At 54.7% G+C, this 19,635-nt stretch overlaps 1 protein-coding gene across 6 annotated transcripts; it reads left to right on the forward strand.

Annotated features, from left to right (window-relative positions):
* Nucleotides 1-632: 632 nt before the first annotated feature.
* KLHL25 (kelch like family member 25) lies at nucleotides 633-18,713 on the forward strand. Of its 6 annotated transcripts, none has more exons than XM_035554666.2 (3): nucleotides 633-788; nucleotides 11,352-13,178; nucleotides 17,351-18,713. In XM_035554666.2, the coding sequence occupies exon 2, from the start codon at nucleotides 11,369-11,371 to the stop codon at nucleotides 13,136-13,138; it is 1,770 nt and encodes a 589-aa protein (XP_035410559.1). In that variant the 5' UTR covers nucleotides 633-788; nucleotides 11,352-11,368; the 3' UTR covers nucleotides 13,139-13,178; nucleotides 17,351-18,713. The 6 variants fall into 6 exon arrangements, with proteins under 6 accessions (XP_035410559.1, XP_050568941.1, XP_050568940.1 ...); XM_035554668.1 differs by lacking the exon at nucleotides 633-788 and adding an exon at nucleotides 5,446-5,888; XM_050712982.1 differs by lacking the exon at nucleotides 633-788 and adding an exon at nucleotides 7,787-8,053.
* The last annotated feature ends 922 nt before the right edge of the window (nucleotides 18,714-19,635 follow it).

Below are 19,635 nucleotides of genomic sequence, written 5' to 3' on the forward strand. Positions count from 1 at the left end.
TGATAGGACTGAGGGAATGGCCTCAAGTTGCACCAGGGGAGGTTCAGGTTAGAAATGAGGAGACATTTCTTCTCAGAAAGAGCGGTCAGGCATTGGGACGGGTTGCCCAGGGAGGCGGTGGAGTCACCGTCCCTGGGGGTGTTCAAGGAGAGGTTGGACGTGGTGCTTGGGGACATGGCTTAGTGACAGTGGTGGTAGGGGGATGGTTGGACCAGATGATTTTGGAGGTCTCCTCCAACCCCAGTGACTCTAGGTTGCTATGGCTCAGGGACCAAAAGGCCAAGCCAGGCCAGGAGCGTTGGTGCCACACAGCCCCGATCGCTCCCGCAGCGACCCGCCACCCCCGGCGGCCTTTAGGACCCACCCGCGAGCCTCCCTCCCTCCCCCCGCCCCTCACCGCCATCCTCCCCCCCTCATTGGCCGCGCCTCCGGCCTTCCACCCTCCCCTTTCCCCCCCCACGGCTCCCGAGGCCCCGCCCCCCCTTGACGTCACGGGCAGGGCGCCGGCTGAGTGGCTGCGGGCGCGGCGGCGGCCCCGCCCCCGGGCCGCACGGTTCCACGGGGGCGCGCGGGCGGGGGCGGGAGCAGGAGGAGGAGGGGGGGGGAGCAGGAGCAGGAGCAGGAGGAGGAGGAGGAGGAGGAGGAGGAGGAGGAAGAGGAAGGCTGCGGGGCAGCGCGGCCACGCGTGGGCCGGGAGCGGCCCCGGGGTGTCGGCCGGCCCCGGGCTGTCCGCTGACCACGGGCTCTGCCGGCCGCCGCCGAGGGCTCCGGGACGCCGGGAGTAGGCGGTGAGCGAGCCGCGGGTGCGCGCGTGGGCTTGGCGGCGGCGGTGGGAGGCGTGCGGGAGGGGAGGGGAGGGGGTCTCGCCTGGGAAGCCCCCAAAAATCCCCCCCCCCCGAAATCCCCCAACTGGCATCGGAGCCCTGAGCGCGGAACCGGGGGGCGCCGCTTTCCGTGCGCGCATCGCCCCGCGCCGCGCCTGGGGCGAGCCGGGACCGCGGGGGGACGGCGGCTGCAGTGCCCCGGCCCCGCGCTGCCCCGCAGCCCCCTGGCACCCCAGAAAGAGGTTCCGGGCAGGTTTGGGGGCGGTTTTCGCTTTGCTTTTTCCCGTTCCATCCAGCCGCTCGCACTCAGAGGTGCGGTAGGGGGGTTAGAGCAGCGCCGGGCACACCTGGAGACATTCTGCCCTCAGCCCCTCTGCCCCAGGCCGGCCCCAGGGGCGGCTGCTGCCCTGGCGGGGCGCCACGGACCGCGGTCTTCCACCGAGTAGTTGCCCAAGGTCCCAGAAATGCAGGCGTCTCTGCAACTCTTACACGGCAACTTTCCTCCTCTTCTCCCTCCCTGCGGTGCCCTACGACAATTTTTCATTCGTTTTTCTCGAACCCGGTGCGTTTGTCCAGCGCGTTTCGGCTGGTGGCCAGCTGCTGCCCTTAGCCCCACCGTGTTCCTGATCCCTGATCCCTGCTCCGATCCCACCTGCGGTGCCCAACATCTCCAGGGGCTCCGGCACCGCTTGTTTCCCCTCCCCATCTCTTCGTGCCCCTCTTTAGGGAGGTGGGACCTTTTGTAGGGCCTCGCCGATTGCCTTGTCCTGCTTGCTGTTTCGTATCAAACCTGACCTGAAAACATATTTTTGTCTCTTCTGTGTCTTCGGCTGTCTGCTGTGGCTTATCTCCGCGATAAGAACACGCTTGGGGAAGAGGCAGAGGTGGAGGTTTGCAAAGGGAAGGTGTGGTGTGGGCGCAGGGCTCCCGGGACTAAAACCAGAGGGGAATTTGCTGCAGAAGCAAATCGGGAGCGCCTTGAGGTAGACAGGAGGCTGTAAACAACTTCAGCGTTGGGGAACCCAAACTTCCTGCCCCTTTTTTTGTTCATTTTCTCCGGTGTGTGGCAATTGCTACGCCAAGTCCTCCTGCCTCGTAGTGAAATGTGTCCCATGGTAGGTCCCCACACTGCGTTTGGGGCAGGCGTGGGTAACTCGGGCAGTGTGACCGGTCTCCTGATGTGGTTTGGGAGAGGCGATAAGGCCAGCTGGGAACCTTTGGACCGCAGGAGAGAGACAAATGAAATTTGTGAGGGCAGGCAGCTTGGGAACAGAGGGCGATGCTGCCTGACACCTACTCCAAATGTGCTAAAACGAGTGTAGGGTGGTGCTCGACATGGTCCCTCCAGGGCTGGAGCAGTGCCGGGCACGGTCTCATAGGGTCAGGGGCAGGAAGGGAGCGCATACCTGTCAGTGTGTATGTATTAACGTGTGAGTTACAATACCGATTTTGTCCCTACAGTGGTAACCACAGTCTGCAGGGGCTTAGTTCCTCCTCCTTCACAGCCAGGCTTTAGGCAGTGTTAGGAGGTAGGTGAGTGAAACAGGGAGGGCGGGATGGGGCCAGCCGTGGAGGTGGCGGAGGCTGGCGGCGTGTTTTGGGAGTGATGGGGTGAGGACAGTGTGTGGGGCAGCTCTGGGGAGGTGGGCACGGGGCTGTGGAGTGGGGAGATGGGCACAGGGTGGTTGAGCAGGGAGGTGGGCACAAGGAGGTGGAGCAGGGCTGGCAGAGCCATCCTGGGGCAGTTGTAGCGGGTGCTGGGGGCCTGTGGAAGGAGCATGTGGGGGGTAGTGTCAGCAGGTGAAGCAAGGAGTAGCTGTGCTCCGGTCTTTTATCGACTTGCAGGGAGTGTAGCTGGTGTTGCGTAAAACACCGGCTGCAGGAGCACTGGCTAGGATGCACTGAGGTGTAACGAGTCGCCCCGAGTGCCTGGGCTGACCTTTAGCCACCATCACGTCAGTCTGTCTTTGCTTATCAACTTCATATCCCCGCAGTGACCATTAGCATCACTTCAGCCAGAGAGGGCTGCTCAGTCTTCCCCCCATCACTCGAGCCTGGGAATGCTGCGTGTCCTGTAACTGCTGCCTGCTTGCTGGCCATCAGACTTCGCAAAGGCTACCAGTTTTAAATGACAGCCTGCCAGGTTGTGGTGAGGCAAGTTTATTACTGTAGCACGCTGCCAGTCCTTCTGGTTTGCCTGTGATGCATGAGCACATGCCTGGGATAGCCTGGCTTGCTGCAGCGCTCCCATTCAGATCCGGGATGTGGAAGCTGAGTACACGGTTTGACGCTGTTAGTAGTGAAATTAAAACATCAGAGATGGGTGTCACCTTTGTTCCTTCTGTCCAGAGCCAGAGGGCAATGAGCAACGCCTTGTTTTGCAGCTTCACACCCTTGAGTATCTGTCAGTGGTTTGCAACCCGGCTTCATGCCCACCAGCATCAGCGGCTGGATGATGTGAGGGTCTCCCAATCTCCGTGGCATTGCGTGGTGCACTGAGCTCCAGCCAGAGCTGCAAGTGAACTCCTGCACGTTGAACCTGGCCGCTGCACCGGGATCTGCCTGGCAGAGGAGCAGGGAAGACAAAACAAACAGCAGGTTACCTGGCCGGGCACAGGACCCAGATCCTGCCCGGGCAGCAGGGAGACGGACCTGCTTGGTGTGAGGGTATGCTGCATGGCCTCCGGTTCCTCTGGCCGTCTGAGCAAACAGCATTGCCAGCCTCGGTGCTGGGAGCTGGGCACGGCCTGCAGAGAGAGTGGGAGGCTGCTGGGAACGTGCTCTCTGCAGTCAGCAGCTCCAGTGGTTGCTCTGGCATTAATTTGGCACGCACCACATCTCATCCTATAAACTCTCCCTGGGAAGTGGCATGTGGTTCTGCTTGCCTGTATTTGAAGTACTGAAGGCCTTTTCCCTGTGCAGCGCATTAGCAAGCTGCCTTGCTTGAAAGGGGCTTTATCCTGCTCAGATGGGGCTGGGGTACATACTGCAATCAAGTCGATTGTTTCCATTTTGGAGCCTTTTGGGGCATTATATGGGAGACGGGACTGAAAACTTGCCTCCTCTGCAGCCCTGCATTCATTTCGCAAAGCGACTGTGATTGATCTAGCAGAAGGGAATTCATTCACCAGCAGAGCTGGAGGGCAGGCGCGGAGGACAAAACCCCACAGCAGCCTCTGAAATGAATCACGGGCTCTGAAAGGATCCACTGGGGTTAAGGCGTAGCAATGAAAAGCTATTGTCTGGAGCCTGAACTGTGGCTAAAAGCATTATTTATCCTGATTTGGACAGTGGTTGTAGGAGGGTGTGGTATTCCCAGGGACTGCAAAGCCAGTGAGCTTAGTGGTGAACATGAACTTCATTTGATTGCCTCACAGGTAGCTTAAGAAGCTTTATGGAGTAACTCAGTTGTGGAGTAGCAAGTCCAATACCTGATTTGCAAATAAAACCGCATCTGTTGTGCATAAAGCAAGTTTCCTACACACATTTTTATTTTGATTGGAATTTGATCTCTCTTGGCTCTCGTTAGTTTGTCCCTTGTAGGTTTTGGGCACTGCTGCCCCTTTTACCAGTGCTTTTGCAGGGCAGAACAAGAACCTCGCTAATTGGTACAGCTTGCAAGTACTGGCTTTGATTTTTATGGTAAGTGGCATTCAGTAGATTCTTGTGGTGACTTTGGGCTCAGAGTGGAGCATAGGTTTAAAGGGAGAGATGGTGAGTGCTGTGGGGAATGGGATACGAAACGGTGGTGGACAGACCAAGTTTCTGAGTTTGGATTTGCTTTAGTAAGCACGCTGACGTTCAGATACGTGCCCGGACCTTCTCCAGACAATCTGATCTCCTGGAGCCTACAGAATTGGCCTTGGAAAACCTCCCAGTTTCTGCCTGAGCCAACAGAAGGAGCCTTTCACGTGGTCTCTCTGTTTTCTGTCTAGGATGTGCGGGCCAGACTAGAAAGTGAGAAAATGAGAAGAAATGATAAAGAGGCCTCCCATTCTCCGAGGCTGGGGCAGGATCTGAAGTCCTGTTTTTGGGGGCTGGGATGTGGATAACTATCTTTCCTTTGCTCACCTATTTGCAGATATGATGAAACAACGAGAGTTTGTCAGGGACACCAAATCCAGCTTTGCTACAGAAATGCCCCTGATTCACGGCAGGGTTATGTTGCCTGAATTCCAGGGTGAGAAATCACGGTCGCATCTTTGCTGCATTAGTCATCCTGCAGAGGAGAACGAATTTGACTGACACGGGCAAGCCACTAAATTCGCAGGCGTTGCTGGAGACGAACCCTCCTTTATTAGAGAGCAGAGGCTGCACGCGAAGGCCGCCGAGGTGAGGACAGAGCAGAGGAGGCTTCCCGGAGGAGATGCGGGGAAGCTCCTTGGCTGCCCACCTGGCTGCAGCCCAGGCGCCGCGCTCCCCAAGTGCAGCATTACGCTAAATGCCAGCTGCTATTTTTATTCCTTTCATCTCAGGCCCTCTTTGCAGAGGGGCATTATTAGTATCGAGCATTTCTAGCAGCTCCGAGCTGTATACCTGATGGGCCACCGTGTTTTGCAGGGACATGAAACGCATCTGAAAAACCTCTTCAGATTTGTTCCTTCCCCTTTCTTGTTTCCTACCTCCTTTCCCCGCTTATCTTTTCATTTCTTTCGTGTTTGTATTTTTTTTTCCTGCTTTTGAAACTCAAGCTGTGCCCCCGAGTACGTGATGAAAGCCTGCATGTGTTGGAGTCTCCTTTTCCTCAAACATTTTGACAGAGCCTCCACCCAGCGATTGCTTTCCGTGCTTCTGAAACACGGCTGTACCGGGGGGTGTGTTCGGCAGTGCGTTGCCACACCGCTCTTTGTCCTAAGCAGCTTTGCAAGGAGCTCTCCCTCACGAAGATGAAACCGCAGGTGGCTTCTTACATTGCTAGGTTGCAACTCTCAGAGTAAAAAAGGGGAATCAGCTGTCCTGCAGCAGTAATTCTGTCCTGGGCTGGAGCTGAGCAGCAGGCGTTGCAGTTCGTGAAGGCATTGGAAAGGCACCGATATTCAGGATGAGAGAACAGGCGATTTACTAGTAAGTCAAGAATCTATCCCCCTGCTTATAGAGAGAAGTGGAACTTTGTCTGAATTTGAGATGGCATTTCACCCCAGAGGGCTGATATTGTGAAATCGGAGAGGAAAAAATGAATCTTAAGGCTGCCTCCCTGCAAAATCAGCCACAACACCCTTGGCTCATTAAGGAGAGTGCAAACCGGCATCGTATCGATTTATTGCATTTGTTTGCAGGCAGCCAAACTTCCCCTGTCCTCCTGCACAACCCCCAGCTCTGAGAAGTCACCTGGGTGGGTGAAAGAGTAAGGCTCAGATCAACGAGGATATTGAAAGTCCTTTCGTGTGATGGTGTGTTTGTGTCATGTCCCAGCCTGGTGCCCGCGGATGGGTGATGGCTCCTGTCCTGGTTGCTCTGAATTGAGAGTATCTACCGGCAGCCGTGTGGCCGGAAAAATGAAAGCAGCCAGAACGAGCTTGAGTAAATCAAAAAAGAAAATGATGAAAGCTCTGATCTCAAATTCGCACGGGCAGCATTTAAATCCTACTGCAAGCCCTTAGCAGGGCGTGCACACCAGCCCGTGCTAAATCCCAGCACTGAAGAAATGGAGCCTCGTGGCAAGGAGGCAGCTCTCCAGCCTCTGCCACTGCCCAGGGAGTTTCTTCCAGCTCTCCTGAAAGGAGCCAGCAGGGAACTCTACTGCTTATTTATTTACTTACTTACTGCTTTAAATAGTTCATGGTTGAGCAAGGCAAAAAGGAAACGTGTTCTGCCTGCTGCTTCTCTGAAAGTCTGCTTGGTAAACAAAAAGCCAGCCTTAGTTCATGGGATTTGGGCTCTTTGTTGGTGTTTAGCCAACCTTTACGGTCCTGAGACTGTAGTTTTCCCCTTCTAAGCAGAAATGATTCTTGAATCCCTGAAATCCCACTGGGGACTTACTCATTCTCAAATATTGTCCATTTAAAAGGAAGCAGCATCTCAGCTGGATGACTTGGGAAGAGATGCAGCACCCTGCACGGCTGCTGGTCCAGCCCAGATGGGGAAACGAGCCAGCTCACAAGGTGCAGACAGTTTGGCCAAAGCAGCTGGGGATCCCCTGCTGATAGGGAAATGAATCGGAGATCTGTGGCACTCCGCTGGTTTAGGATGGAGGGCGGAACCCCAAGCCTAGCTAAATATAGTTCGTATATCAGTAGTGCTTCTGGGCTCTCTTCTCGTATGCAGATCTTCTGTGGTTGGAAACCAGGGGCTGATACAACTTCGAAGTATCCAATTGCTAAGTGCTGCTTGGATTTTTCAAGAGATAAGAGTGTTTCCCGAGGATCTCCTCAGTTACCAACGCCAGCTCCTCGACACGGTGACCCACCAGCCTCAGGGACAGCCGCCTGCTGCGGCAGAGGTTTGCAGGAGGCAAGAAGTGCTCGGGCAGAACCATGGCCATTGCTCGAGCAGGGACTTTGACCAGCTCCGTGTTTTTGTTTTCCCACCGTGTTTTCTTTGCCAGCTTTGTCCTGTCCAGAGGCTGCTGGGGCATTTTCTTCCTGAGCTGAGATCAGAAGGGTCTTTTCTCCCCGATCCAGCTCTTACCCTCCTTTTGGGTTGCTGTCTTCCCAGTGTGGGAAGGATTTCCAAAGTACTCTTATCTTGCTCTGCTGGAAAAAATCCTGTCTTTCCTGTATCTGCCGTACAAAGGCTTCATACAGCCAGGGGAATATTCTAGCCAGCAGACAGCATTGGATAGCTGTCAAAAACCTGATGCCCCCCTGCCCTCGTCCCCACGGGAGAAGGGTTATCATCCGCCTGCGCATGCAGTAAGATCCTCTAAAAGACTTCACTGTGAATATTTATTATATTTATTATATTTATTCTTTGTGTGAGATATTCCTTGTCCTGAGCAGTCCTGGTTTTTCTCTTTAGCTCAGTGGCTGGGTAAGGGAAACGAGGAATGCAGTAGGGGCTAAGTTCCACTCTGCATGTGTCATGGATCCAGCCTGCTCGTCACGGCAGTGAAACGTTGCTCAAATTGAAGTATATGTTTGTGTGCATCACGAAAAGCACAGAAGATCCTTTTAGTGCCACTGGATTTTGGAAGAAACCCTCCAGCTGACATGCCTGCTGCTTGCAGTTTCTGTTCACCTGATAGGTGTGGAATGATGCCAGATTCCCTGTAGGCTGTGAGATGCACTGGGGTGCGTTTGTATGGGGGGAAGAATTAACAGCTACCGCTTTCCTTCTTGTGCCCAGCTACCGTAGGATTCAAGAAGTAGGTGCTTTGTGGTGTTCATTCTCAAAACGACTTTGTTTTGGAAGCTGCTGAAAAAATAGAAGCAAGCCTTGCTGGTGAGATGGCTGCACATCTGAGTTTGGAGACTGCTTGCGTTTTGGTTTGTTGGTGACCAGTGGCAGCCAGTGCCACCACCTAGCTCCAGGAGAGGCCAACTGGAGCGGCTGTGACCTCTTCAGCTTGCAGCTGTACTGGGGACCAGTTGGTGCTTGCACTGGGACACGGTGACAGGAAGAGCATCCCTAATGGGTACTGGCCTGCGACCCACTAACTTCTGCCCTATTCATTACCCATCGGCTAGAAATATTATTTCATTACCCTGGGCGAAATGTTAAACGCTAGGTGCTTGAAGGTTGGATGGTTGTTGTTTGAGTTTTTTTAATATATATAAAATCGCAGCAGCTCTGCTGCAGCTTTTATACCGACATTTCTCTTTCCTAAACGACCTGCTGCTTCCATTCCGTCTGGTGGCTTTTCTAATCTTAGTGTCAGAAAAAATGGTGCTGCCTTCCTGTAATCTTTCTGTTTGTTTCCATAGCCGTCCTGTATAAATTGCTTAATTTTTCTGCGGATAAGCAAATCAGAGGTTAACATTGAATAAGTGACCTGAGCTGTGAGCAAAGGAAGCAGGAGTGATGGCGGAGTGGTTTCTGAGGTGCTAGGAGTAGGAACCTAAATCAATAGCTTTTAGCAGCCTCATAAATGTTTCATTTGTATTCCTCAGTCCAGCGTTACAGAGCTTTGACGCAGGAATCCATCCAGCCTCTTAACTTAGCGTTGTCCCTGAGCTGGGTGTGGATGCTGGAAACCATTTCCTCAAGATGTGCTTCGGAGTGCCCCTCGGCTGCTCGGTGATGGCGTTTTCCTTCCTGTCGTGGCATCTTCCTTCCTGTTTTGGAGCCCTGATTGCGCACAGCCTCCCATCACAAACGAGACGGGCTCGGCAGCCTCAGCTCCAAACCGCAGGGGTTTTGGTGAGGGACGTGCACCAGCACAATATCCCCAGCGATGCAGCTGCCCTGCCGTTAGCAGCTGTGGCTGCTCGGACAAGCTCTCGTTTCTGCCCCGCTTGGCACGTAGAAGACCTTTTCCCTGGGCTATAACACAGCCCTGAGGAATGAGCGAGGTCTCAGGAACCTCAGTAATTCACGACGGGTGGGAGGGAAGGAGAGACACCCACAAACGCTTGTCCAGTACAGGCTCTGGAGGACCTTGGGGTGGGTATGAAACGCGTGAGCAGAGTGTGATTCAGGGCCCTTATCTGGCCATCAGCCTCCGCTTGAGGTCATCCGTGGGCGGGTGGTGTCTCGGCGGGGTCGGTGTCGCAAGCCGCCAGCATCCCCGCGGGGCTCAGCACCGTGTCTGCCCTGAGTCCCTGTGCCGAGAGCCACCGGGCTGCTTGCGGGCAGACGGGTGCCTGGGCTCACGTCTCACCCCGAGCCTGCCTGGTGGCAGAGCTTGGTGGCAGAGCTTGGCCATCTCCCCAGGATCCCGCAGCTGGAGAGGGCAGCCTGGGTGCTTGCAGGAGAGAAAGACCCTTAAAAACTTCAGGCTCGCAAAGGAGCGAGGTTTAGACTCCCTCCAAAAAACACCTTGCCAGCTCTGGGTGTGCCAAATCGCTGACTCCTAAAGAAATAGGTGGCTGGAGAGGGATGGTGTGGGGTTTCAGCCCCTGTGTCTCCAGCCTGCAAAGCAGAACATCAGTGGTTTGGGGAAGAGGCAGTAGACAAGGGAATTAAAAAAAACACATTTTGGGGTGAGAGGGGAGAATCATCAGAGCTGGATACTGTTTCTCAGCAACGTCTTTTTCCCGTGGATGATGCCCACTTTTCCCCCAGCGTGCAGCAACTGCTCGTGGCCGTGTGTCTGCCTCGTGCCAGCAGGACCCTGAGCTCCTGTGCACCCGAGCAGATGTGCTGAAACACTACCAGGAAGGGTCTGACCCCACCGAGCTCTGACTTGTCCCCATCTTTAGCCCAAACTCTGCTTTTAGCCAGGGAGAGTTTCTTTGGATGCAACACGAATGCCATCTCGTGTAGTGCCTGCCCTGGCTTTGCTGTACCTGCTGTGCTGAACGAGCCGAGGCTTTCTGGCTGCTGTGCCGTGTCTGGCAGCTTGGCTCAGGTGCTTTGTGCATTTAATAGTCACATTTCCCTCCCCCCAGCGCATCTTCATGCATTGGGCTTGGAAAAATCACACTCCTCACTTACATCTCAGGCTTTTTGTTTGTTCACTTATTTTTGGTGGTTTTTTGTTGTTTGTTTTTTTGAAGGCTCATTTTTCAAACCTCAGGACAGTCGTGCTATCAGCTTCAGTGCTGACTTTCTGCTGTAAGAGAGGACTGTGTGCGTTATCTGTCTGTCTACTTTAGTTACATAGGGGAAAAAATTGGGCTGGCTAAAATATTTTGCAGCGAGCGACTTGAATTCTGTCATCACTACCAACTTGATTGGTCCAAAGGCTTTTTCTTCCACAGACTTGGAGCACTTAAATGAAATAGTAGCTTATAAAAGCGTTGTGTTTCCTTCTGTCTGTCTGTTAAAAGCCATAAATTAGCCGTCTCTTTTATCCTTCTCTGTGATGTGAATCTGTACAGAAAATGTTTAAGTCACAAGAATGTCTCGTGAGTTTACAAAAACTGCAATGAAAGGCTTTGGTAAAACTAGGTCAGAACTTTGGGCTGGTGCTGGTAGCTAGATATTCCACAAATAAAACCAGTAGCAATTGCCTTTCCTAAAGCTGCAATAATCTTCATGGAAATCAGAAGCCAAACTTGATTTGTGCTGAGCCAAGAACAGACTGGTGCCCTTTACCCTGGATAGACTGCTCTCCTAATGCTGTTTTCGAAGGAAAAATACTCTTCTGCGGTTTGCCAATACCCTCGAGGGGCCGTTGAGACAATTTACCCTCGAGTTTGGGCTCTGATTGCTTCACTCTGCTGCTCCATTGCAGAAACCGAGGAGCAGACTTTCCCCTCGTGCCCCTGCCTTTCCGCCCTGCTCAGCCTGAGTCACGTTTTAGGAGGGTGCGGAGGTGCAGGTCCTGCAAATCGGGGTGCAGGGGCACTTGCTGGTGCTTCATGTCTGAGGTCCACCAACGGTGGATCAGGGCTGGAGAGCAAATGTGTCTGTCCTGGTGCTGGCTCGGTGCCTCGCATCGGTGAGAACAGGAGAATAATCCTCTTTCTGCTCGTCTCTCCGCAGGCTGTCGAGCTGTCACCATGTCAGTCAGCGTCCACGAGAACCGTAAATCCCGGACTAGCACCGGCTCCATGAACATCTTGCTCTTTCACAAAGCTTCCCACCCGGACTGCGTGCTGTCCCACCTGAACACCCTGCGGAAGCACTGCATGTTCACCGACGTCACCCTCTGGGCAGGAAACCGCTCGTTCCCGTGCCATCGGGCAGTGCTGGCTGCCTCCAGCAGGTACTTCGAAGCCATGTTTAGCAACGGCCTGCGCAAGAGCCTGGACGATGAGGTGAATTTCCATGACAGCCTCCATCCGGAGGTGCTGGAGCTGCTGCTGGACTTCGCTTATTCCTCTCGGATCATCATCAACGAGGAAAACGCGGAGTCCCTCCTGGAGGCTGGGGACATGCTGCAGTTCCACGACGTCCGAGACGCAGCAGCTGAATTCCTGGAGAAGAACCTCTACCCTTCCAACTGCCTGGGCATGATGCTGCTCTCGGACGCCCATCAGTGCCGCCGGCTCTACGAGCTCTCCTGGAGGATGTGCCTGGTCAACTTCGAGACTGTTCACAAGAGCGAGGACTTCAACAACCTTTCCAAGGACACTCTGCTGGACCTCATCTCCAGCGATGAGCTGGAAATTGAGGACGAGGAGAAGGTCTTTAAGGCTGTCCTCCAGTGGGTGAAATACGATCTAGACGAGCGGAAGGCTTACCTTCCAGAGCTGCTGAGGAACGTTCGCCTGGCCTTGCTTCCTTCCGAATGCCTCAAGGAGGCCTTGGCTTGTGAGGACCTGATCATGGTGGATGAAAGGAACAAGCTTGTCTTGGACGAAGCCATTCAGTGCAAGAAGAAGATCCTCCAGAACGACGGGGTTGTCACTAGTCTCTGTGCCAGGCCTCGCAAAGCCGGCCACACCTTGCTGATCCTGGGAGGGCAGACCTTCATGTGTGATAAGATCTATCAAGTGGATCAAAAAGCGAAGGAAATTATCCCCAAAGCAGACCTGCCGAGCCCGCGGAAAGAGTTTAGCGCCTGCGCCATTGGCTGCAAAGTGTACGTCACTGGTGGCCGGGGCTCGGAGAACGGGGTCTCCAAGGACGTGTGGGTGTACGACACTGTCCACGAGGAATGGTCAAAAGCCGCCCCCATGCTGATAGCTCGCTTTGGGCACGGCTCAGCTGAACTGGAGAACTGCCTGTACGTGGTTGGGGGGCACACTGCAGTGGCTGGGGTCTTCCCTGCGTCGCCTTCAGTGTCCTTGAAGCAAGTCGAGAAGTACGATCCCACAGCCAACAAGTGGATGATGGTGGCTCCGTTGAGAGACGGGGTGAGCAACGCCGCGGTGGTGAGTGCCAGGCTCAAGCTTTTTGTCTTTGGTGGCACCAGCATTCACCGGGACATGGTGTCCAAGGTGCAGTGCTACGATCCGCTCGAGAATCGGTGGACGATCAAAGCGGAGTGCCCGCAGCCCTGGCGTTACACGGCAGCCGCCGTCCTGGGCAGCCAGATTTTCATCATGGGGGGAGACACGGAGTTCACGGCGGCGTCCGCCTACCGCTTCGACTGCGAGACGGACCAGTGGACGCGCATCGGGGACATGACGGCCAAGCGCATGTCCTGCCACGCGTTGGCCTCGGGGAATAAACTCTACGTGGTGGGGGGTTACTTCGGGACTCAGAGGTGCAAAACGCTGGACTGCTACGACCCCATGTCGGACACGTGGAACTGTATCACAACGGTGCCTTACTCGCTCATCCCCACGGCTTTTGTCAGCACCTGGAAGCACTTGCCGTCATGAGGGGCAGGGCTCGGGGTCTCGTAGCCAGGAGTTCAGTAAGGTAAGGGTCTCCTCTAAAACTGAAATTTGCTGTCTTGTCTCAAACGCATCTCCACACACCGCGCAGAAACCACAGGTTCCAGTTCACTCGCTTTTTAATGAGAAAGGTGCATTTAAAGGTGGGAGGGACATCGCACCAAAAAAGAAAAATAAACTCCACGGTGCTGGAAGTCTTGCTCTCTCTTGTTTCAAGATGGTCTTATCCACGCCTGCTCTCGTGGATATGACCATAGAGTACATCCTGTCCCCATATGGTTGAGGGGGTTACGGTTTCTAAAGGCACTTAAATTTGAGACCTGGAATACAGTAGGGCAACACGTGCTTCGGAAGAAGTCTCAGTGGTTTAATATGGGTATCTGGGTGGTCGGTTTGGAGCTGCTGAATATGTAGGCAAGTGACCCCTAGGATGCTGGAGAATCCCAAGTCTCTTTTTATGTTCTGTATTTACATTTCAGTGGGTAGCAGAAGCTTAGAAGCCTTGGTGCATTTGATGGTCCTGGTGTTTATTTAATATCCAAGCTGTTGCTTGTTAAATCAGAACTTCTGAGACTTGTGTGTGAGACCTGAGTGGGAGGGAAGGGGTTTTGGAACCAGCAGAAGAACGTGTTTGTCGGTATTTTGGGCTGTGTGGGAATGAGAAGGCTGGTAGAAGCTCCTGGTGTCCTGTGGGGTTCTGGTTCTCACGTGCCCAGAAGTAGTGTTGGCACCGCTGGCAGAAGGCAGCTGGTTCCTCCTCACCTCCCCAGCGGGATGTTTGGTCACTGTTCTGGTCACCAGTTCGCCTCCAGTGAGCTCTGCACATCGTCACCGATCTGTGCCAAGATGTAGCTGGAGGAAAAGGCCACAAGCTCTCTCGCCTTGCATTGTGGAAGCAGAGGTGTTTGTGCTATCCTTGTCATCTCTCCAGCAAGTCTGTAACACCTCTGCTAGCTCTGCCTGCAGGTTTCCCTCTGCAGCCTCCCGGCTGGGAAACCCTCACCTCTGGGGGCAGGATTGATGAGCTTCACTTAAGGTTTTATTGGGGGTTCCCTCCACGGGGAGGGAAATTCCTCCATACCTTCATCAAAATCCACTTAATAGAAGAGGGAACGCTTCCCAAAGCCTCTAACACCCTCTGACTTCCCCGCTTCGCACTCGCTGTGGTTGGTGTGCCTGGGAATCACCCAGCGGGTGAATTACTGCAGTGCTCGGGCATTTCTTCATGATCTCTGGATGCCAGCTGGGAACCGAAGTGGAGCTCCGGGCACCTCTACCAGGCATTTGCCCAACGTGACCACCTGCTTGTCTCAGGTAGAAAAGCACCCAGGGCATTATTCTGGCCTTTGATTTGCAAAATGATGGGCTTTAACCTGGGCTGGACTGCAGTGGCAAGAGTGGGAAGGGTTAAAATGAGATTTCTGAGCACTTTCACAGCGCTGGAAGATAATGGCCTTTCCAAATTCTCCCCCTCAGGCGTTGCCTAGCATCTGTCACAGTGGCTCAGTAATCTAATTAACTGCCACTCAGCTATTAAATATTGCAGCCAGGAGTGTGAGGACTCCATCGTTTTCAGTGCGGGTCAGTGGGGCCCCCCTTTAAGAGCCGTCCTAGAGCTGAAAATTCATTTTCTCTGGTAGCAGATGTGTTTGAATATTAAAGCTCCACACCAGCCACACCGCTGGCGATAGGAATGGGGAACAGTTTGAGGTGAGAGTTGGTTCTTCAGCCACCGAATAAAAAACAGGCCCCCAAAACACAGAGCCTTTAGGTTTTCTCTCCTGCCTTTTTCCTCCATACTGTGTTGGGATTGCTCAGACCTAATAAAGATCTTTGGGGGGTTATATGATATTGTTCACTGTGCGCTGGAGCCTGGCACAAGCACAAGAGAATTAGAAACTGTAATATGCCAACCTACAAATAAAGCTGGTGAAAAGTCACTGTGTAAGGGTTTTATGTGCTTTCCTGGCTTCATTTCCACTCATTTCTTAAAAGAAGCATTTGAAATGTACATGAGTGTGTTTTTTTCCAGAGAGAACATTTTTTTTTACTTCGTTTTAACGCGAATAGCTGGGATAGCTGGCTACAGCGTCCTGTGGCTCTTCCATCATCCCCCGGTGCATCTGGCAGGGGTTTTCTGTCTGCAGCTCCCACAGCACGAGGGTTTGTGCTGCGACAGCTGCTTTGCTGCCTATAGGGTCCCCTTTCCAGAAGGGGCACCCAGAGGCAGGGTGGCTGGCACCTTCCCCCTGGTTCCTCCAGGTGCAGGTGCTCTTTGGGAGCAGGCAGCCCCTGTTAATCCTATGGGGAATTCTCAGTTGGAGGAGGCAGCTGGGGAATTGTATGGTAGGAAGTAGTACTTAGTACAGTGGGAGAAAAGCAAAACCAAAATCTCACCTATAAACTTGTGAGGTTGCTTTCACGCCAGCCCCGAGCCCCAAATAACGCGTCCTTGAAAAACGTTGATCATAAAGCACCGAGCCTGCTTTTAATTTCAAGCATAAAACTGCTCGGCTGGAACCGTTTCCCGCGGGGCTTGGCCTCCAAACCTCCCCAGCTGGAGCCGGGGCCAGCCTCCCACGGAGCTCCCGGTGCCCCTGCCCCGTGACGTGGATGCCATCGTGCCAGGGCTGGAGCGTGATGAGGGGCACGCAGCCTGGAAGCCTCCCCCTGCGCACCCATGGCCACGGAGCTGCGGTGAAGCGGTGGAGCTGATGCTGCCAAGGGGCTTTCTGGTGGGACCTGCTCGTACGTTGCTTCTCTGCCCTGGCTGGAGGCAGAAAGTTGGGCTAAAGGTGGGGTTAAACTCGGGCTGAGCTAGCTGCAGCGCTCCCCCAGGGATGGCGGCTGAGGCGGTGAATCGCTGCAAAGGAGAAACAAAATAAAGACGCTCCACTACTAAAGATGCCCGTGTTTATAAATACACGTGAAGCCCAGCTCTGCTCTTGGATCTTCCAGTTTTGGGGAGAACCTGGCCCACCAAGCTATGGGCTCTCATGCTCAGGGGCGAGCAGCTTCCCTTTCACCCGCACACCTGCGTGCTCTCCAGCACGCCCACGGGGCTGGCTCCTGGGTTGTGATTCCTGGGGCGCATCCCAGAGCCGAGAGCTGATGTCGTGCCCCGTGGAGGGCCTGGATGCCATGCTGGTAGTGCGGCGGCACCGGTACTGGCACCCAAAACCTCCCACCTGCCCTGGGCAGAGGTGGCAGCACTGAGCAGTGGAGGCTGCAGCCAGGCACCGGTTTTCTTCTGGCACCGAAAAGCTGAACTTTGGCCCCAAAGTGCCCGTGAGGGTTTCGGCAGCCTGCCAGGCCCAGCGCTATATTCTGGTACTGCCAGGCTGCGGTCACACTAAACGTCAGATCTGTTCAATGACTCTTTTCCTGATTATTTAATTACGGCGGAGATAACAAGCCTTTTACAAGCACGGGTTTGGCTTCCCTTCTGCGTGGAGCTGGGGCAGCTCTCGCCGTGCAAGAAGCCACAGGTTTTTGGGGCCATGCATCACTCCTGGCCGCGTCCAGCTCACCGCTGGACACCTTGCCCTGCACAAGCTCTGGGTGCCTGCAGCAGCACTCAGAGCAGCTGAAAAACCTCCAGGAAACCTCCCTGCTCCTAACCTGCTTACTAGGTGCTAGAAACCTGTTCCAACCTCGCTGTTGTTGCCGGAACAAAGTCGCAGCCGGTTTCTGTCGTGGCTCCCAGGGAAAGGCATTTGCATGAGCCCAAGAGTGAGGCAGGAGGAACAGGGAGGGCAGCGCTGCTGCTGCGCCTGCCGGGCGGGCGGCTGGTTGTCTCCGGAGCCAGTTTATCAGGCAGCGTTGGAAGGGAGTGGCTGGCCCGGGGAGGAAAGGCAATGAAAATCAGGCTTTTCCTAACCCTGTGCAGATGGAAACATGTGCAGTCTGCACTCGGCCCCAGACTGTGGTAATCAACCCCTTGGAAGCAGCAGGCGTAGGGATGGTTTTGGAGGAACTGGTGGAAAAAAAAAAGTTGTGTTTTTTTTTTTTTCAGTTTGCTTTTTCTGTTCACTTTTGTGGCCCCAAACACACCGACTGCTTCCCACCTGCAACTCTCCCTGCAGTCGGGGGTGGGGGGGACGACACACCAGGAGCTGCCAACATGCAAAACCCTTTCTCCGTGCATCCCAGAGCCTGTGACGTGGCGATTAACAACCTTTCTCTTTCCTTCCCCAGATACCGGTGTCACATCCACGTCCCCTTCCTCACCGCTGGAGCTGGTGCAGCCACCGAGTCCCCTCTGAACCCCCTGCACAGGACGCAGAGGAGCCTCTTACATCCCTCCCTGGTATCTCAGGAGACACGAAAGACCTGGCCATCGCTGCCAGGCTGAGCACAAGGGACACGGTGGGGCACAGGGAGCACAGGGGGGCACAAGGGAAACAGGGGGCCACAGGCTGGTGGATGCTGGTGGCCCAACGTGAGCGGGGAGCTGGGGGATGTGCACCAGGCTGCGTCCCCCGGGGCACCCTCAGGTGCTTTATGTTACTCGGTCATGGGGGTTAAGAGATTTATTTTTTATTTTTGTAGGCAGTGAGCTTGTTGGTGGTGCTGCCTGCTGTTTGGGTGACGTGGAAGTGTTTTTTTTATAGGGAAAAGGGGCTGAGAAAGGGGGGCCAAGGGAAGGGCTGAGCCCAGAGGAGAGCACCTGGCTCCCCCCGGCCGCGCATGGAGCCCGGCCGAAACACTACAGCGTGGGAGCTCTGCAGCGCCGGGTGCCTCGGCAAAACGGGGCAGGTGCCTTTGGTTTTGCTCTGTGGAGCTTTTTGGTGTTTTTTTTTCTCCTCCTTCCTCGCCTTGGGCCGGGGGCCAGGCAGCTCCCCGCGCACAGCTGCTGGGGCGCGCGCTGCCGCTCTGCCAGCGTGCCAAAACTGCGGCACCGCGGCGAGATGCCCCGGCGGATAAAGCCTGCTGCCTGCTCGGAGCAGCTCCTCTGAGATTCCCCTCCGTGCTCTCCCGCTCTCCAAACAGCGCGTGGGTGAGGGCATAATTAGCAAACGAGCAGGAACACAGGCTGGCTGTGCGGCCGGGCACACTCGGGCCTTCAGAGGCCTCTCGGCTCCTCTCCCTCAAAGGGAGGACGAAGGGAAGGAGCAGCACAGGGCGCATGAGGGGTGGGCTGCGGAGGGAACCCCTTTCCCTCCACACATCCAAGGTGGACATTTGGGTGCTCCCTGGGGTCAGCTGTGGGGTTTTTGGCCGTCCATGGGGGCACACAGCTCCGGGCTGGCCTCATTCAGCTGTGTCCTGCAGTGGGTACCGGGGCTTGCTTTTCTCCCCGTCAATCGGCAGCGCTGTAGCCTGGCCAGCGGGATGATGCAACGCACTGAAAGCCCTTGTGTGCTTCGAACAACAAAACCTTTGAGGAGCAGCAAGCACCCTTTGCTGCCAGGAAGAGCACGCTGGGTGCACAGCCCTTCTGCAACTCTCTAAATGCCATTTATTTACATTTCCTAGTGTTTTGTTTTGTTTTGTTTTGTTTTGTTTTTTTCCTCCAGCTGCCTGCAAACTTTAATAAAAATGATGATCTGGGAAACCATTTGTGCCTTTTTCACAGGAGTCTTCTCTTCATTCCTAAGCAAGTTGGAGTTCGGTCTAATAACAGGGCCGAGGAATAATAACAGGCTTGGGTGGTTCGCAGCCAGCCTCCTGCAGCCAGCCTCGCTCTAATTGCTGTTGCATCAGAGCTTGGGAAACTGAGGCACGATGCGGAGTGTCTCACCCCAGGTGGCAGGGCTGGGAATAAAAGCATCCCCTGTGACATGAGGAGACCCCGCAGGCCTCACCGAGGCCTCGCAGCACCTGCCAAATAGGCCGAGAGGGCCCGCCCCCGGCACAGCCATGCTGCTGCACAGCAAGCGGCCATTTTTAAGGAAGAAGAAAAGAATTTCCACTTCTGGTTTCTTTATTTGCCTTCTCGTTGCTGCTGCAGCTCCTGAGAAGGGGCCCTGCTGACAGGCGGGATGGGATTCCCAGCCGCGCCCCAAATCACGCTGCATCACAGGGGCCCGGGGCTGGATTCAGCCCCGTGCAGGAGGGCTCCGGGATCATCCCCACAGCGCCAGCTTTGCTCCAGAGGGATGTGAGAGATCTGGGGTCACTGCTGAGCACGTCACCTACTGGCATGTATCAGCACCAGACAGAGCAGGATGATCCTGCACTTTTCGCCTACTGATAGTAGCAGGGGATGCAGGGATGGGGATGCAAAGCACCCCATGGGAATTAGGCACAGAGGCTCAAAGGGGTTTGGAGCCTGAGTTTTGTAGTTGTAGAAGAGGCCGGGAAGGTGTCCCCGTGCCCCTCGAGCAGGCTGGGGAGTGGATGTGAGCTGGGCAGAGCTGAGCGTGAGGCCCCATAGCAAAAGCTCATTAAGGAGCCCTTTGAGAAACCAATTTAGGGCCTAGAAATTACTGCTGGATGGGCAGGAGGATAAAAAATAGGGAGAGAGGGAGTGGGTGAAT

Source organism: Cygnus atratus, chromosome 11 (genome assembly GCF_013377495.2).
Source record: "Cygnus atratus isolate AKBS03 ecotype Queensland, Australia chromosome 11, CAtr_DNAZoo_HiC_assembly, whole genome shotgun sequence".
Lineage (NCBI taxonomy): Eukaryota > Metazoa > Chordata > Aves > Anseriformes > Anatidae > Cygnus > Cygnus atratus.